General features: G+C 38.3%; 1 protein-coding gene across 4 annotated transcripts in view; it reads right to left on the reverse strand.

The window, feature by feature from the left end:
• KIF3A (kinesin family member 3A) overlaps positions 1 to 13,554 on the reverse strand; it is a 69,522-nt gene extending 55,968 nt beyond the window's left edge. For all 4 annotated transcript variants that reach the window (XM_073221285.1, XM_073221286.1, XM_073221287.1 and 1 more), the window contains exons 1-2: positions 13,422 to 13,554; positions 10,017 to 10,290 (exon numbers count right to left, since the gene is read on the reverse strand). In XM_073221285.1, coding sequence (XP_073077386.1) covers positions 10,017 to 10,290; positions 13,422 to 13,427 — 280 coding nt within the window. In that variant the 5' untranslated portion in view covers positions 13,428 to 13,554. The remainder of the gene's footprint in view (positions 1 to 10,016; positions 10,291 to 13,421) is intronic.
• Between the last annotated feature and the right edge of the window lie 5,328 nt (positions 13,555 to 18,882).

The raw sequence follows: 18,882 nt of genomic DNA on the forward strand, positions 1-18,882 counted from the left end.
CCTAAAAAAGAGCCACTCAGGGCTGAAGAATAAAGTATCTGAAATGAAACAAACAATGGAAGGATTTAAAAGTAGATTAGAACATACAGAGAAAACAGGAAATGAAAGAGAAATTAGGAAACAGGATGACAAAGAAGCTGAAAAACAGAGAGAAAAAAGGATCCCAAGGAATAAAGACCGATAAGATAGCTAGCTATGTGATCAATACAAATGAAACAATATTTGCATAATAGGGGTACCAGAAGGAAAAGAGAAAGACAAAGGGATAGAAGTCTCTTTAAGGAAATAATTGTTGAAAACTTCCCTAATCTGGGGAAGGAAATAGATACTCAGGTCTTGGAAATACAGAGATCCCCTAACAAAAGGAACCCCAGGAAGATAACACCAAGACACAAAATTAAAATTGCAAAGATACAGGATAAGAAGAGAGTGCTGAAAGCAGCCAGAGAGAGAAAAAAAGATAATTATCTTTATAAGATAATACCATCAGGCTATCAGCAGACTTCTCAACAGAAACTCTATAAGACAGAAGGGAATGTACTGAAACAGAAGGACCTCCAACCAAGAAACCCCACCCAGCAAAAAAAATTATCATTTAAATTTGAAGCAGGTATTAAACAATTCCCAGATCAACAAAAGTTGAAGGAATTTACCACCACTCAGCCAACCTTACAGGATATGTTAAAGGAACTCCTGTATACGGAAATGAACCCAAGGCTAAATAGTTTTCACCAGTAAAAATGAACAAACAATAAAGGGAGTAGAATAACTAATTACCAAGCAAGTATGAAATTAAAACAAAAGAACCAAAATCAACTATACACAAAATAAGTCAAAGGATACACAAAAAATGCAGATTATGACATCTGATACAAAAGATGTAGACAAGAAAGAAGGAAAAAATGTACCTTTAGATTGCACTTGAAATAGAGTAAACAGCAATTAAAGATAGACTACTATACAGTAAGGAGCTATCCCCAAACTGGTAACAACAAAAACTAAAGCTTACAATAAATATACACATGAAAAATTAATTTAAAAAAAGAGAAATCCAATTATAACACTAAACAAAACCATCAATAACAAAAGTAGAGTATAAGAAAGGAAGAAACAGGCAGGAACTATTTAAAAAACATTCAGAAAACAATAAAATGGCAGTAAGTACATATCTATTGATAATTACCTTAGATGTAAATGGACTGAATGCACCAATCAAAAGACAATAAATGGCAGAATGGATAAGGAAACAGGACCCATCCATATTCTGCCCACAAAAGACTCATTTCAGACCAAAAGACATACAGAGACTAAAAGTTAAAGGACAAAAAAAGATATTCCATGCAAATAATAGGGAGAAAAAAGCAGGAGTAGGAGTACTGATATGAGACAAAATTGCTTTCAAAACAAAGAAAGTAACAAGAGACAAAGAAGGACATTACATAAAGATAAAGGGATCAGACCAACAAGAGGATATAACCATTATAATTATCTATGCACCCAACAGAGAAGCACCTAAATATGTCAATTAAAGGTGAAAACAGATGTAACACATAGATTTTAGGAGACTTTTAATACACCACTCTCATCAATGGACAGATAAAACACACAGAAAATAAATAAGGAAACAAAGGCATTGAACAATACATTAGATCAAACAGACTTAACAGACATCTACAGAAGATTTTCCACCCAAAAGCAGCAGGATGCACGTTTTTCTCAAGTGTACATAGAACGTTTTTCAGAACAAATCACATACTAGGCCACAAAAAGAGCCTCAGAAATTCAAAGCGATCAAAACTAGATCAAGCAGCTTCTCAGAACACAATGGTATGAAATGAGAAATAAATTACACAAAGAAAACAAAAAAGCCTACAAACACATGGAGGCTAAACAACATGCCTCCAAACAATCATTGAATGAATGAACAAATTAAAACAGAGATCGAACAATACACGGAGACAACTGAGAAAAACAAACCAACAGCCCAGAATCTGTGGGATGCAGCAAAGGCAGTTGTAAGAGGAAAGGATATAGTGATTCAGGCTTACCTAGAAACAAGAACAATCCCAAATAAACAGTCTAAATCCACAATTAAAGAAACTAGAAAAAGAACAAATGAAGCCCAAAGTCAGTAGAAGGAGGGAAAGAATGAAGATCAGAGCAGAAATAAATAAAAAAGAGAAAAATAAAGCAATAGAAAAAAATCAGTGAAACCAGGAGATAGTTCTTTGAGAAAATAAACAAAATAGATAAACCCCTAGAAAAAGATGTATTAGGAAAAAAAAGAATGTACACACATAAACAGAATCAGAAAAGAGTAAGGAATAATCACAAAGGATACCACAGAAATACAAAGAATTGTTAAAGAATACTATGAAAAATTATATGCCCATAAATTGGACAAGCTAGAAGAAATGGACAACTTCCTAGAAAAATACAACCTTTCAAGACTGACTGATGACCCAGGAAGAAACAGAAAATCTGAACTGACCAATTACAAGCAGCAAAATCAAATTGGTATAATCAAAAAACTCCCAACAAACAGAAGTCCTGGTCCAATATGGCTTCACAGGCAAATCCTACCAAACATTTAAAGAACATCAAATAACCATCCTTAAAGCATTCCAAAAGCAAAAGGGGAGGGAATACTTCCAAACTCATTCTATGAGACCAGCAACACTCTAATACCAAAACCAGACATGGCACCACAAAAATAAAATAAAATAAAATTACAGGCCGATAAATATCCGTTATGAACATAGATGCAAAAATCCTCAACAAAATATTAGCAAACCAAATCCTAAAATACATCAAAAAGATAATTTATTGTGACTGAGTGGGATTTATTCCAGGGATGCAAAGATGGTACAATATTCGTATATTAATTAATGTCATACACCACATTAACAAAAAGGATAAAAACGACATGACCATCTCAATAGATGGTGAAAAAACATTTGACAAAATTCAAAATGCATTCATGATGAAAACTCTCAACAAAATGGCCATAGAGGCCAAGTACCTCAACATAATAAAGGCCATATACGACAAACCCACAGCCAACATCATACTTAACAGTGAAAAGCTGAAAGCTTTTCCTCAAAGATCGGGAACAAGACAAGGATGCCCACTCTCCCCGCTTTTATTCAACATAGGACTGGAGGTACTAGCCATGGCAATCAGACAATACAAAGAAATAAAAGGCATACATACTGGTAAGGAAGAAGTCAAACTGTCACTGTTTGCAGATGACATGATATTGTACATAAAAAACCCTAAAGAATCCATTCCAAAACTACTAGATCTAATATCTGAATTCAGTAAAGTTGCAGGATACAAAATTAATACACAGAAATCTGTTGCACTTGGTGCATTCCTATACACTAATAATGAACTAGCAGAAAGAGAAGTCAGGAAAACAATTCCATTCACAATTGCATCAAAAAGAATAAAATACCTAGGAATAAACGTAACGAATGAAGTAAAAGACCTATACCCTGAAAACTACAAGACACTCTTGAGAGAAATAAAGGGGACACTAAAAAATGGAAATTCATCCCATGCTCTTGGGTAGGAAGAATTAATATTGTCGAAATAGCCATCCTGCTTAAAGCAATCTACAGATTCAACGCAATCCCTATCAAAATACCAATAACATTCTTCAATGAACTAGAACAAATAGTTCTAAAATTCATAGGGAACCAGAAAAGATCCCAAAGAGCCAAAGCAATCCTGAGAGGGAATAATAAAGCAGGGGGAATTAGGCTCCCCAACTTCAAGCTCTACTACAGAGCCACAGTAATCAAGATATTTTAGTATTGGCACAAGAACAGACACAGAGATCAATGGAACAGAATAGAGAGCCCAAATATAAACACACACATATATGGCCAATTAATATATGCTAAAGGAACCACGGGTATACAGTGGGGAAATGACAGCCTCTTCAACAATGGATGTTGGCAAAACTGGACAGCTACATGCAAGAGATTGAAACTGGACTGTCTAACCCCATACCCAAAAGTAAACTTGAAATGGATCAAAGACCTGAATGTAAGTCATGAAACCATAAGACTCTTAGAAGATAACATAGGCAAAAATCTCCTGAATATAAACATGAGCAACTTTTTCCTGAACGCATCTCCTTGGGCAAGGGAAACAAAAGCAAAAATGAATAAATGGGACTACATCAAGCTAAAAAACTGCTGGACCATCAGCAGAACAAAAAAGGCATCCTACAGTATGGGAGAATATATTTGTAAATGACATATCTAACAAGGAGATAATATCCAAAATATATAAAGAACTCACACACCTCAACAATCAAAAAGCAAATAATCCAATTAAAAAATGGGCGGAGGATCTGAACAGACACTTCTCCAAAGAAAAAATTCAGATGACCAACAGGCACATGAAAAGATGCTCCACATCGCTAATTATCAGGGAAATGCAAATTAAAACCACAATGAGATATCACCTCACACCAGTTAGGATGGCCAGCATCAAAAAGACTAAGAACAACGAATGCTGGCGAGGATGCAGAGAAAAAGGGAACCCTCCTACACTGCTGGTGGGAATGTAAGCTCGTTCAACCATTTAGGAAAGCAATATGGAGGTTCCTCAAGATACTTAAAACAGAAATACCATTTGACCCAGGAATTTCACTCCTAGGAATTTACCCTAAGAATGCAGCAGCCCAATTTCAACAAGACATATGCAGCCCTATGTTTATTGCAGCACTATTTACAATAGCCAAGAAATGGAAGCAACCTAAGTGTCCATCAGTAGATGAATGGATAAAGAAGATATATGGTACATATATGCAATGGAATATTATTCGGCTATAAGAAGAAAACAAATCCTACCATTTGCAACATGGATGGAGCTAGAGGGTATTTATGCTCAATGAAATAAGCCAGGCAGAGAAAGACAAGTACCAAATGATTTCACTCATCTGTAGAGTATAAGAACAAAGCAAAAACTGAAGGGACAAAAGAGCAGCAGACTCACAGAACCCAAGAATGGACTAACAGTTACCAAAGGGAAAGGGAGTGGGGAGAATGGGTGGGAAGGGAGGGATAAGGGGAATAAAGGGCATTCTGACTAGCACACATAATATAGGGGGAGTGCACAGGGAAGGCAGTATAGAACAGAGAAGACAAGTAGTGACTCTATAGCATCTTACTACACTGATGGACAGTGACTGTAATGGGGTATGTGGTGGGGACTTGATAATGGGGGGAATCTAGTAACCACAATGTTGCTCATGTAATTGTATATTAATGATACCAAAAAAAATGAGTAAAAGCATGAGAAAAGATATACCATGTTAATGCTGTTCAAAAGAAAGCTAGAATATCTGTATTACTATCAGACAAAGTAGGTTTCAGAATAAAGAATATTACCAGGGGTAAAGAGGCTAATACAAAATGAAAAGGAGGTTAATTCATTAAAAGGACATAAAACTGTTAAGCATTTATACATCTACTCACATGGTTCCAAAATACATGAAGTTATAAGCAAATACAAAACTACAGTCAAGGAATTCGACGCTCTCTCAATAACTGATAGACCTAGTACAAAATAATATGTACATAGAAGATTTGAACAACACTATCCAACAAATTGATCTAGTGGATAGTAACAGAATTAATAGTAATAATAATAGGTTATAATAACAGTTTATAATGCAACAATAAATGAATAAATGATAATAGAAATCTCCAGCCAACAACAGCAAAATACACAACTTAAAGTATATCCAAAATATTTAATAATAATAATAAATCACATTCTGGGTCATAAAACAAATCTCAACACATTTTAAAAGACTGAGTCATACCAAGTATAATCTCTGACTAAAATGGAACTAAATTATAAATCAGTAACAGAAAGATCCTGGAAAATCTCAAAATACTTGGAAGCTAACACATTTCTAAATAATCCAAGGATCAAAGAAGATATCAAGAAGAAAGTAGAAGGTATTTTGCACTGCAAAAAAATTAAAACATACTATGTCAAAATCTGTACGATACCAATAAGCAGTGCTTAGGGGGCAATTTAAAGCATTAAATCTACATTAGAAAGGGAGAAGGTCTTAAAACATGACCTCAGGTTCCATCTTAAGAAAATAGTGAAAGAAGAAGAAAGTATGTAGAAGAAAAGAAACAATAAAGATGAAAGCAAAAATCACTGAAATAGGAAATATAAAAATAATAAAGGAAAACTAACTAAACCAAAAGCTGGTTCTATGAGAAGATAAATAGATTTTATAAACCTCTGGCCAGACTAATCAGGAGAAAAAAGAAGACACAAATTATCAGTATCAGAAATGAGAAACACTACATCATTACATTTTAACATGATTATAACAGGCAAGTGCTATAAACAACTTTTATCAACAAATTTGACAAGTTAGATGAAATAAACAAATCCCATGAAAGACAAACTACCAATGCTCACTAAACAAAAAAAAAGATAATCTGAATAGCACTATATTTATTAAAGAAATTGAATCTGTAGTTAAAATCCTTCCAACAAAACACGTCCATGTCTAGTTGGCTTTACTGATGAATCCCACCAAACATTTAGGGAAAACATAATACTAATTCTGGACACATTTTTCCAGATAATTAATAAGGAGGGGCTACTTCCCCACTCATTCTATGAAACTAGCATTATCCTGCTACCAAAACCAGATAACATTACAAGAAAACTGAATACTTACAGCCCTTATGAACACAGAAGCAAAACAATTAAATAAAGTTTTAGCAAATCAAATCTAATACTATACAAAAGGATAATACACGATGACCAAATAGCATGGCTAGTTTCACACTTAAAAATCAATCGATGTAACTGACCATATTAACAAACTTAAAAAAAAAGATCATTTCAATAGGTACAGGACAAAAACTGCTTTTGACAAAATCCAGTATACATTTTTGAAAAAAAACTCTCAGCAAACTAAGGACAGAGGGGAACCTCCTCAATCTGATAAAGTGTGTCTATGAAAAATCTAAAGATAACAACATACTTACTGGTAAAAGATTGAATGCTTTCTCCTTAAGATCATAAAAAAGACAAAAATGTACACTCTTACCTCTTCTATTCAATATTGTGATGGAGGTTCTAAGCAGTGCGATTCAGATAACAGAAAGACTGGAAAGAAAGAAGCTGTACATCTTTATTTGCAGACAAAATGCTCTTGTATATAGAAAATCCTGAGAATTTACCAAAAGAAAAAAGCCCACTAGAAAGCAAGTTTACCAAGGTTGCAGGACACACATCAGTATACCTAAATCAACTGCAAAACACAATGAAATACCACTTCTCACCCACTAGGATGGCTACATCAAAAAGGTAACAAGTTTTGGCAAAATGCAGAGATACTGAAAACCTCATACACTGCTCGTGGGAATGTAAAAACAGTGCAGCCACTGTGGAAGATATTCTGGCAATAAACCTTTTGACCCAGCAATTCCATTCCTAGGTATAAACCTCAGAGAACTAAAAACATATGTTTACACATATATGTAACTTGCAGAAGAATGTTCATAAGGGTATTATTCACAGTAGCCAAAAAAGGGAAACAACCCAAATGTTTGTGTATTGATGGACAAATACACAAAAGTATATCCATACAATGAAATGTTATTTGGTCATAAAAAAGAATGAAGTAATGATACTTGCTACAACATGGATGAACACTGAAAACATTACACTAAGTGAAAGCAGACACACACAAAAAAAACACACGTAGTATGTGATTCTACTCAAATGAAATGCCCAGAACAGGCAAGTTCATACACACAGAAAAAGTCAGTAAGTGGCTGCCAGGGTAGAAGGAAGCAGGATTGGGATTGACTGCTAATGAGCAGAGTTTCTATTCAGGGTGATAAACATGTTCTGCAAACAGATAATGGTGATAGTTGCACAACAGTATGAATGTACTAAAATCTCCTGACTTGTACACTGTAAAATGGTTAAAATAGTGAATTTTATGTGGACTTTCATCTCAATTAAAAAATCTACTTAGGTAATAATTTGCATATTAACAATGGACAATTCCAAAAATGAAATCATAAAAAACAATTCCATTCAGAATAGCATCAAAAAATACTTAGGAACAAATTTATCAAAAGAAGTACAAGATCTTACTATGCTGATGGACAGTGACTGCAATGGAGTGTTGGGGGGACTTGATAATATGGGTGAATATTGTAACCACAATGTGAAACCATAAAATTGTATATCAATGATACCTTAATAAAAAATAAATAATAAAAACTATCATTTTGATGTATTAAGGAAATGTGGTGTATTGGCTGTCAGTTACTGACTTGTGAACAAATCCCTCCATCTTTCCTGTGATCCATAAACTGCAATCCCTAAGACCAAAAATAAAGACTGATTTTGAAAAAAAAAAATCTATATGCTAAAAACTAAAATATACTGATAAGAGAAATTAAACAAGACATAAATAAATGGAGAGAGATATCATGTTCATGGATTGAAAGGTTCAGTATTGTCAGAACAATTCATCACAATCCCTATCAAAATCTGAGCATGTTTTTTTTTAATGGAAATTGACAAGGTGATCCTAAAATTTATATAAAAATGTAAAGGAGCTGGAAAAGACAGTTTTGAAAAAGAATAACAAAGTTAGAGAACATATACTATCTAATTTCAAAACATAAAGTTACAGTAATCAAAATGGGAGAAACATGGAACAGAATAGACAATTCAGAAATAAATCCACACATTTGTGGTCAGCTGATTTTTGACAAAAGCACAAACTTTATTCAATAGGGAAAGGATAGTTATCGCAACAAAAGGTGCTAAAAAAACTGGACATGTATAGGCAGGAGGTTAAAAAAAAGAAAGAAAAAGAATTTAGACCCTTACCTCCTCATTATTTATAAAAATTTATTCAAAATGGATCAGACACAAATGGATGACCTAAGATGTTTACAACTAGATAAAAACATAGGAGAAAATCTTTGTGGTCTTGGGTCTGTAAAAATTTCTTAACTATGTCACCATAAGCATAATGGTAAAATGGACTTAATCAAAACTCGAAATCTCCTCTTCAAAGAACATTACTGAAAAATGAAAAATTAGCCACACACTGGGAGAAAATATTTTCAAAGCACATATTTGACCAAGGATTTGAATCCAGAATATATACAAAGCATGACTCAATAATAAGACAGGCAACCAGATTTAAAAATGGGTAAACTAATTTTAAGAAATATTTTACCAAAGAAGACATACGAGTGGCCAAAATAAATCAATACTCAAAATTGTTACTAGGGAAATAACAGTTAAAACTGTGAGATACCATTACAGATCTTCTAGAATGGCTATAATTAAAAAGACTGATAATCTAAATGTTGGTAAGAATGTGAAGAAACTGGAACCCTCTTACCAGCTGGTAGGCAATAACAGTAGTACAGTCACTACTTTGGAAACCAGTTTGGCAGTTTCTTCATACATTAACCAGATGACCCAGCAATTGCATTCTACCCAAGAAGCTTTAAAACACATCTGCACAACAACTTACCAAAGAATGTTCATAGCAACTTTATTTATCATAGCCAAAAACTAGAACAATCCAGATTTCCATCAAAGATCATAAAACATGGTATATTCATACAATGGAGAACAATTCAGCAATGAAAAGGGACTATTGAAACATGCAACATGGTCAACTCTCAAAAACGTTATGCTTAGTGAAAGAAAGATGATGCTGTGTATGATTTGATTTACATGAATTTCAAGGAAAGGCAAAACTACAGACAGAAACTAGGTCAACAGTTGTCTGGGGGTGGGACTGCAAGTGGACATAAAGGATCTTTCAGGGGTAATACAAAGTACATTGTGGTGATGTTTTCACAGCTGTTTGTATTTACTATAACTCATCAAACTGTATGATTACAATGGGTAAACTAATGGGGTATTAATAACACCTCAATAAAGATGTTTAAAAAAAGTGAACTACATAAAGTACTTACCATTGTAGCCTTCAAGAACAGAATCAATAATAGGCCTTGCAGTTAAGTTATAAACATCAAGTTGCTTACTCTCTGGTCCAAAAACAGTATCAAAGGTAAATGTCTTCGGAGGTTCATTGGAAGAATCAGTCTTATGTACAGTGATAGTTCCCCTCATCTCATCCACACTGACAGCCTGTTTGTAGCACATTGATTTCTCTCTTTCATTGAGGGGCCGGCACCTAACCACCACCTTCACATTATCACAGCTTTCCGGCTTCTCTGATTTATTGCTCTGGTGGAGAAAATATTTACAAATAATGAAAAGAACACATTTCTACCTTCACTAGATTAAAATTTGAAAATGGCTACTTTGCCATCTCAATGCCTTGCGCATATTAAGCACTCCATAAATATTTGTTCAATGCAATTAAAGATCTTACAGATATATAGAAAAAGCTTATTAAAAGATATGAAAAGGAACATAGTTTCTTTTACAATACAAATGAGGGGAGTCAAGATCTAGTTTACATTTATAGTAAATGTCACTGAAGCAGAAAACGAACCAGTATAATATAGACTGTCTTTCTGCACAAAAGTCCCTGACTTCCTCTGAGTTTCCTCCCTGTAGGAAAACATGTGACACGGTTAACAACTTAATCAAGAACACAGTAGTAACTGATGGACAGTGACTTCAATGAGGTATGGGGGGGACTTGATAATATGGGTGAATGTAGTAACCACTTTGTTTTTCATGTGAAACCTTCATAAGAGTGTATATCAATGATACCTTAATAAATAAATAAAAAAAGAATACAGTAGTAGGTCATATGTTCCCCTGAGACTTTTAGTTTTATTCCCTATAAGGCATTTATTTGCTAAATGTTTAGCATAAAACATAAGTTGTCTATCTTCGTTATATAAGACAACAATAAATGAAAGAAAAAGTCCAATGGCAGAAAAAAATGTTTTAGTAAAACTAACCTTATGAACATTTGTATATGTAAAGTTTTAACTTTTGAAATTTTGATTAAGAATCTGTTAAAATATAATCCTAAAGACAAATACCATAGGAGTTTACTTATATGTGGAATCAAAAAACAAAACAAATGAACAAACAAAATGAAACCCACAGATACAGAGAACAGATTGGTAGTTGCTAGAGACAATGGGGGTAGGAAGATGGGTGAAATGGGTGAAGGGGATCAAGAGGTACAAACTTGCAGTTACAAAAAAAAACTTATGGGGAAATAACATACAACATGGTGACTATAGTCAATATTATAGTACTGTGTAGTTGAAAGCTGCTAATAAAGATCTTAAAAGTTCTCATGCTAAGAAAAAAATTTCTTTAAGTCTGTTAGAGTTGGTAACAAGACTTACTGTAGTGATAATTTCACAATGTATACAAATATCAAATTATATTTTACACCTGAAACTAACATAATATGTTGATTATGCTTTAATACAAAATAGTCTTATTATTGAAGTATAGTCCAACAGTTTAGTTGAACAGATAATTTGTTAAATTCATACTGCTTCATATGCTCTTCTAAGCACTTGAGAAACAAATATAACCCACTGTCATTGACAATGAACAGATTCTATCAATGTAATACACTTCTCTGCATATCTACTTTTACCACCTTAGTCCAGGTCACCATTATTTCACTCTGGATTACAAGACACTCCTAAATGATACTCCTGCATCTGATTAAGTTCCCCTACAATCTGACCTCTACGTGGCAGTCAGCTTCAACCCAACTCTATGTCAATCCCTTACATAAAACTTTCCAATGGTTTCCCACAGATCTTAGGATAAAAATCACAATCCTTAAGGTGGTCTGTAAGATCTGGCTCTGGCTCATGTCTTATTTCACAAGTTACCCTGCTTGGCTTTCTTAGCCACAGCCACACTGGCTTCATTTAGGCCTTTTTTTTGTCACCAGGCTCTTTTTCACCAGAGGCCTTTCCATGAGCGGTTCCTTTGGCCTAGAACACTCCTCACTCTCCCTTGTACTTATCCAGAAGCTCTCAGCTCACTAACCACTTCATCTAGGAAGACTTCCCTGATTAGGTCAAATCCTTGTATAGGCCCTGACAGCACTCTTCTCCCTCCTTCTTCTACATCTGGTTACAATTCTCCTTTTGTTTGCTCATTATTTAAAATCTGTCTACCAGAGGTGGCAAACTAGTAGTCAAGGGGCTGAATCAGCCCACAAATGTCTTTTGCTTGGCTTGGTAGCCAAACCTGGTACTAAATACTTGGTAGTATTTAAAAATATTTTTTTAATTAGTTGCTAAGATTTAAAAACAAAAAAAGCAATTTCTAGATTCTCTTAAAAAAGCAAATTATCTGACATCTGTAAGCCAGAAATCCTACATGGGAACACTTTATAATTCACCAGAATGTACTCCTATCTGGTGTATGGCACCCATTCACTGCATTCATTCATGTTAAGTGTCTTATCTCTGTAAACATGTGGTTTTCACCCCTGCCCAAGTACTCAAGTTTGTCTTCCCAAGTTCAAGAACCTGTCTGGGTTTGTTCAATATTGTATTCCAAGTGCTTAACATGTGGTTGGTGCCCAATATTTGTTGAATGAATTGATAAATAACTTGAAAGCAATGACAAGGAATACTGAGCATTTAATACTAAATGTCAATCAATGCCCTTCAACCCTCCTATGCATTATCTTATTTCACCCGGCAACAACCCCATAAGGAAAAGTTTATGAGGAAACTAAGGGCCCAGAAAGATTAAATAATTGTCCGTGGTCTCAGTAAATAACTGGCCATGGCTCAAGGGTTCTCTAGAACGCTATACAGGACTTACAAAGACTGCCCTTTATTAATTACACGGTAACAATCTGTGAAATCCCACAAGACAAACCGACCACCACCCACAACCCACCTCCTCACACACAAAGGCACCTACGGGTTACACTCTGCACTGTAAAGCGGCACGAGACGAAGGACAGCTCGAGTCAGGCGCCTGATACAGGGGCAAGCAGCCCGCACTCTGCTGCCTTCCGGAGCTTGGCTCCGCCATGTAGAGAGCCCACCGGCCCCGAACATCCAAAACCGACCCTCCGCGGCCGCTTCCAGACGCCCTAACAAGCGGACAGGGCTGGGAGCGAGAGCGCATCGCCTGGCACAGCGCCTTCATGTCGAGCAGCGCAGGCCCTGAGGGATGCAGGAGCGACGAAGGCGGCAGGGCCTGCGCCGGGACCCTCCAAGCGCGAGTTAGACCCTTGCGGCCCGCGGGCCCCCCAGCGAGAACCCCCAGCCTCGGGAGCCCGCCCGACCGGGCCTGCCCCGCCCCACTCCGGCAGCCCGACAGTTCCGCGCCTCCATGGCAACGGCCGCGCCCCCGAGCCAGGCCACTGGGATGAGGAACCCCTACGGCTAAGCTTCTCTCCTCACCGGCATCGTGGGTCTCCCCTGTGCCCGTCGGACGTCCCCGCCCTGGGTGCAGTCCAACGACGCTGGGCTCACGGGAGTGGTTTGCCAAAGACAACCGAGAGACCACCTTGGCGCTCGAGACTGCGGCTCCTCGCGGTGCGCAGGCGCTCTCCGAGCTCGCCCCGCCCCATCTCCTGTCCTCGGATTTCCTCGGTCTCTTGAATTACGCCTGCGCGGAGGCTCTCCGAGTCCTTCTCCTAGGACGCCTGCGCAATGCTGCCGTTCCGCGGCGCTGCGAATCTGCCTGCATTGGCGGAGATACCCAGCTGACGCGAGCTGTGAGGAGGAGGTGCCCCTTGGTCGCCAGACCCACCTCTGGCGCTTGCAGTACTCTTCATATTAAAATCAACGCTGGCAGTTGTACATTTTGTGCCATTTGGAGAGCTAAAGACTTTACATACACTAATGGCGCTTGACCTTTGACTTATGACCTGTCTCACCATTAGATGAGGTCATGAGGAGTTTGGTCGTTATTCTCACGAGTATCTCCAGAGCCCAGAAGAGGACCTGGCACTGGGTACGTTTTCAATAAACACTTGTGAAAGAACGAATGATCTATCTTCTTTCCTGTCGTAAACTCTCCCCTGAACACCACTCTGCTTTGGATGTGTAATAGGCATTCCAAGTTTATCGTGTCCAAAATTGAAGTGTTAATTCCTGACCCCAACTAATACCGCTGACCCCGACCCCCACCAAACTTCAAAAAAAAAAGTCGCCATCTGTGACTTCCCTCATAACAATAAATGTAAGCTTAATTCTGACAACTGCTCAGGTCAAAACCATGGTCTGTCTCTCTCTCATATCCAATCTTTCAATAGAGCTTGTCTCTATTTTCAAATTAGAGCCAGAATCTGACGACTTCTCACTACCACCATCTCTGATTTACACTTCAGAACTGGTTTCCTTGCATGCATCCTTATCCCCTCTTCAGCACAGGAGCCAGAGGGATAGTGTCGAAACATGACCTAGTGTTGTTCTCCACTCAAAACTTGTCCATGATTTCCCGTCTCATAGAGCCCCCTCTCCCATATCCTACAATCTTCCGTCTTGCTCATTATTCTGCACCAGCCCTACCTCACCTTCATTTATCCACCATTACAGGCATCATTCCTTCTCAGAATGCACGGGCTTTTGCATTTGCAGTAGGAGCTAATAAAAATAACTGTAAAGTATTTTACTTAGGCTAGTGTACTGTTCTAGATGCTTTACTTTCTTTTTCTTATTGTCATTTTAATTATGATTATTAACCCACACAACAAACTTTTAAAATAAGTACTATCAGTCATTTTAATAGAAAATAGGAGTAGCTATTTTACAGATAAAGAAACGGAGGCACAGGACCATTAAGTAACTTGTCCAAGGCCATTCATATGGGCAGTGACAAAGCTCTGATCAAAACCCAGGTGCTGGAAAGCTCTCCCCACTAGATACCTTCATGACTCCCTCACCTCCCCCAGAATGCCTTTGTTCACACATCACCTGCTCAGCGAGCCCTACCATAATGTTTAAAGTTCCATTTTCAGCCCCAGTCCTCTTATCACCTCTTTGCTACTTTATTTCTCCATAGTACTTATCACCTTTAAAATTTCATCCCTATTGAAGCATGTATCAGTAATTATTTACTTTTTATGGCTGAGTAATATCCCATTGTATGGCTATACCACAATGGATAAAAGGGACATCAATGTCAATGGACATTTGAATTGTTTTTTGTCTATTATGAATAATGCTGCACATGTTTTGTGTGAACATGTTTCATTTTCTTTGGTGTATATCTAAAAGTGGAATTGCTGGGACATTTGGAAACTCCAATGTTTAAGATTTGGAGGAGCTGCCAACAGCTCTGAGCTCATCCCACCCCATCTTCTGTCCTTGGGTTTCCGTGGTCTCTTTAATTATGCCTGTGGGGAGGCCTAATTCCACAGCAGCTGCGTCACCAGCAATGAGAGGTTATCTGTTCCCACCAGCAATGTATGAGGGTTACAGTTTCCTCACATTCTCACCAACAGTGCTGCTGTCTTGCCTTTTTTATTATAACCATCCTACTGGTGTAAAATAGCATCTCACTATGGTTTTGATATGCACTTCCTTGATGGTAAATGACATTGGGCACCTTTCCACATGCTTACTGACCATTTGAATATTTTCTTTGGAGAAATTCTTCAAATCCTTTGCCCATTTTGTCTCTTATTATTAAGTTGTAAGAGTTCTATATATCTTATAATACAAGGCCCTTTTCAGGCATATAATATGCATAACTCTCTCCCATTCTGTAGGTTGTCTTTTTAATTTCTGAATGGTGTCCTTTCAAGTTCAAATGTTTTTAATTTGATGAAGTCCATTTATGTATTTCTTTCGTTATTTCTTTCATTTTGGGGGCATATCTAAGAAACAATTTCTTAACCTAATGTCACAAAGGTTTACTCTTTTAAGAGTTTTATAGTTTTCACTCTTACATTTAGATCTACAATCTATTTTGAGTTATTTTTGTATATGGTATAATACATGGTTAGAGCTTTATTTTCCTACAGGTGATTATCCAGCTGTTCCATCACATTTGCTGAAAAGACTGTTCTTTCCTCCACTGATTCATCATGGCACGCTTGTCAAAAATCAATTGACCATAAGTGTGAGGGTTGATTTCTGTTCTCTCAACTCAATGCCATTGATCTACATGTCTATCCTAATGCCAATACTATACTATCTTGATTAGTATAGGCTTGTAGTAAATTTTGAAATCAGATGGTGTAAGGCCTCCATCTTTGTTCCGCTTTCTCAAATTGTTTTGGTCATTCTGAATCCCTTGCATTTCCACAGTAATTTTAGAAACATCTTGTCAATTTCTACAAAAAGGCAGTACAAACTTAATAGGTACCATGTTGAATCTATAGATGAATTTGGAAAGCACTGCCATCTTAACAATTTAAATCTGTCCATATTTAGGTACTCTTTAATTTCTTTCTGTTCCTTTGTAATTTTCAATATATAAGTATTGCATTTTGGGGCTATTTTCTTAAATATTTTATTCTTTTTTAGGCTATTGAAAGTGGAACTGTTTCCTTAATTTCATTTTCAGAGTGTTCATTGGTAATGTATACAAATAAAATTGATACTTTTATTAATCTTATACTCTGCAACTTTCATGAACTTACTATTTCTAATGGTTGTTTATTGTATTCCTTAGGGTTTTTACATACAAGATCTCTACTTCTTCATAACTTTTGAAAGATAATTTCATTGGATACAGAATTCTAGGTTGATGGGTTCTCTTAACCCTTTAAATATTTCACTCCACTCTTCATTGCTTGCATGATCGCTGAAGAGAAGTCCAATATAATTCTTATCCTTGCTTCTTTATAGGTAAGGATTCCCCCTCCCCTGACCCCCTGCATCCTGGCTTCTTTCAAGATTTTTCTTTACCTTTGATTTTTTGTAGTTTGAATATATGTGTAAGGATAGATTTTTCTAATTTATCCTCCTTGGTGTTCTCTGAGCTGCCTGGATCAATGGTTTGGTGTTTGATATTACTTAAGGAAATTCTCAATCATAAGCACTTCAAATATTTCTTCTGTGCCTTTCTTGCTTTTGTCTTCTGATATTCCCATATATTTTAATGTAAATTTTATGTAATGTAAATTTTTAATGAAGTATATCTTATATAAGAAAAAGCACAAAAATCATAAATGTACAGCTTGATCAATTTTCACAAGGTTTATTACCTGTGTAATCAACAACTAGAGCAAAAAGCAGAACATGACTAGCCCCTTAGAAGCTCCTTGTGTTCTAGTCACTCTCCACTGCACCCCCAAGGGTAAGCACTATCTTGATTCTAATGTAGATTTGTTTTCCTTGTCTTTATATTTTATATAAATGGAATCATACAGTATGAACTCTTTCATATCACTATTCAATATACCTTGTTATACATTCAGTATTATACATTGTGCATTCAATATTATACTTGTGAGATTCTTCCTTGTTGGGTATAGTAGTAGTTCATTCTTTTTCACTGTGGTGGAGTATTCCGTACGAATATACCACATTTTTTCATTGTGGTGTATTCTGTACGAATACACCACAATTTTTTTATCCCATTCAATTGTTGATGAACATTTGCTGTTGTATCCAGTTTGGGGCTATTCTGAACATTATGCAGGTGTCTTCTGGTGCACACATGCACTTTTCTGTTGGGCATATACTTAGGAGTGGAATTGCTGGGATTTCCATATATTCTACTCACCTTTCTTGTTTGTCTGGCCTGACTAGAATGTTAAGTTCTCTGTCTGTTTACTCACGGTTATGTCCCAGCGCCTTTCACAGTGTAGGCCTTCAATAAATAACTGCAATGGAAATATGAACACACGAATGAAGGACTGGGAGGGTGATATCATCCCCTCACAAACCAAGGCTTTGGGCGGTTAAGTCACAAGCCGCAGGTCACACACAGTCGGAATCCGTGCCAAGCCCGTCTGGTTGCGGAGCGCACTCTCCACACTTCTCTACCTGGTCTGCGCCCCCCGGGGCATGACCAAAGCTCCGACGCGGGGTCTGTGGCCACGTGCCCTCCTCCCCGACTGGCGTGCTCACCAGGGGCCGCAGCTCCAGGTCCAGGGGCCGGGTTATAAAGAGCCGGGCTAAGCCGGCACCCAGGCTCAGGCAGGACGCGGCGCGCGCCCCGGCCGCACCGTGGGTCTCGGAAGTAGCATCGGTCAGTGGTCTGGGCGGGCGTCCTGGCGAGCATCGGGTTGGAAGTCCGGGCGAAACGGCCCTTTGCGGTCGTCTGCCGCCGCTTCCGTGGGACTCTCCCCTCCCCACGGCGACCCGGAAAAATGTTCCGGACGTCGGGAGCGCCCGCAGCTGCCTCGCTCGGCGCGCCGGCCCACGCAGGACCGCGGCGCGGGCGCGGCTGCAGGCCCCGCCCGGCGCTGCTCCGCGTGCTCAGCTCCGGCGGCCCCGCTTCCGGCCCGAACGCCGGCGGCTGCCGAGCCGCTGGGTGGCCTGCGGGACGAATGCCGTGGCGAGACGCTAACCCAGGCCCGGGTGCGCGGCGCGGTGCCCTCCGGCGCACACCTGCAGCCTGCTGCTCCGGCGCGCACCGACGCGGCCCGGCTCCCCCTGCAGGCGCGCTCGGGTGAGCCGCACCCAGGAGCCCCGGACCCTCCCCAGCTGCGTCCCCCGCGCCGTACCCGGGGCGGATTCCAAGGCTTCCCACTGAGAGGCTGGCTTTCTAGTAGGTGCTTTGGAAGAGGGGCCTGTTGAAGTTGGGGACTCTGCTTCGGCCCAAAAACGGGCACGGGGAGGGGCTGGTTCTAAATCAGTGAGCCCCAGGGCGACAGAGAGACATTTAGTCCAACCGCGGTTTAAGGTGAAGGGACTTCTCACAGTCCCTCTGGGTCACCTTCTGCCACTGGGGGACCGAGAC

This window comes from Manis javanica, chromosome 14 (assembly GCF_040802235.1).
Source record: "Manis javanica isolate MJ-LG chromosome 14, MJ_LKY, whole genome shotgun sequence".
Taxonomy (NCBI): Eukaryota; Metazoa; Chordata; class Mammalia; order Pholidota; family Manidae; genus Manis; species Manis javanica.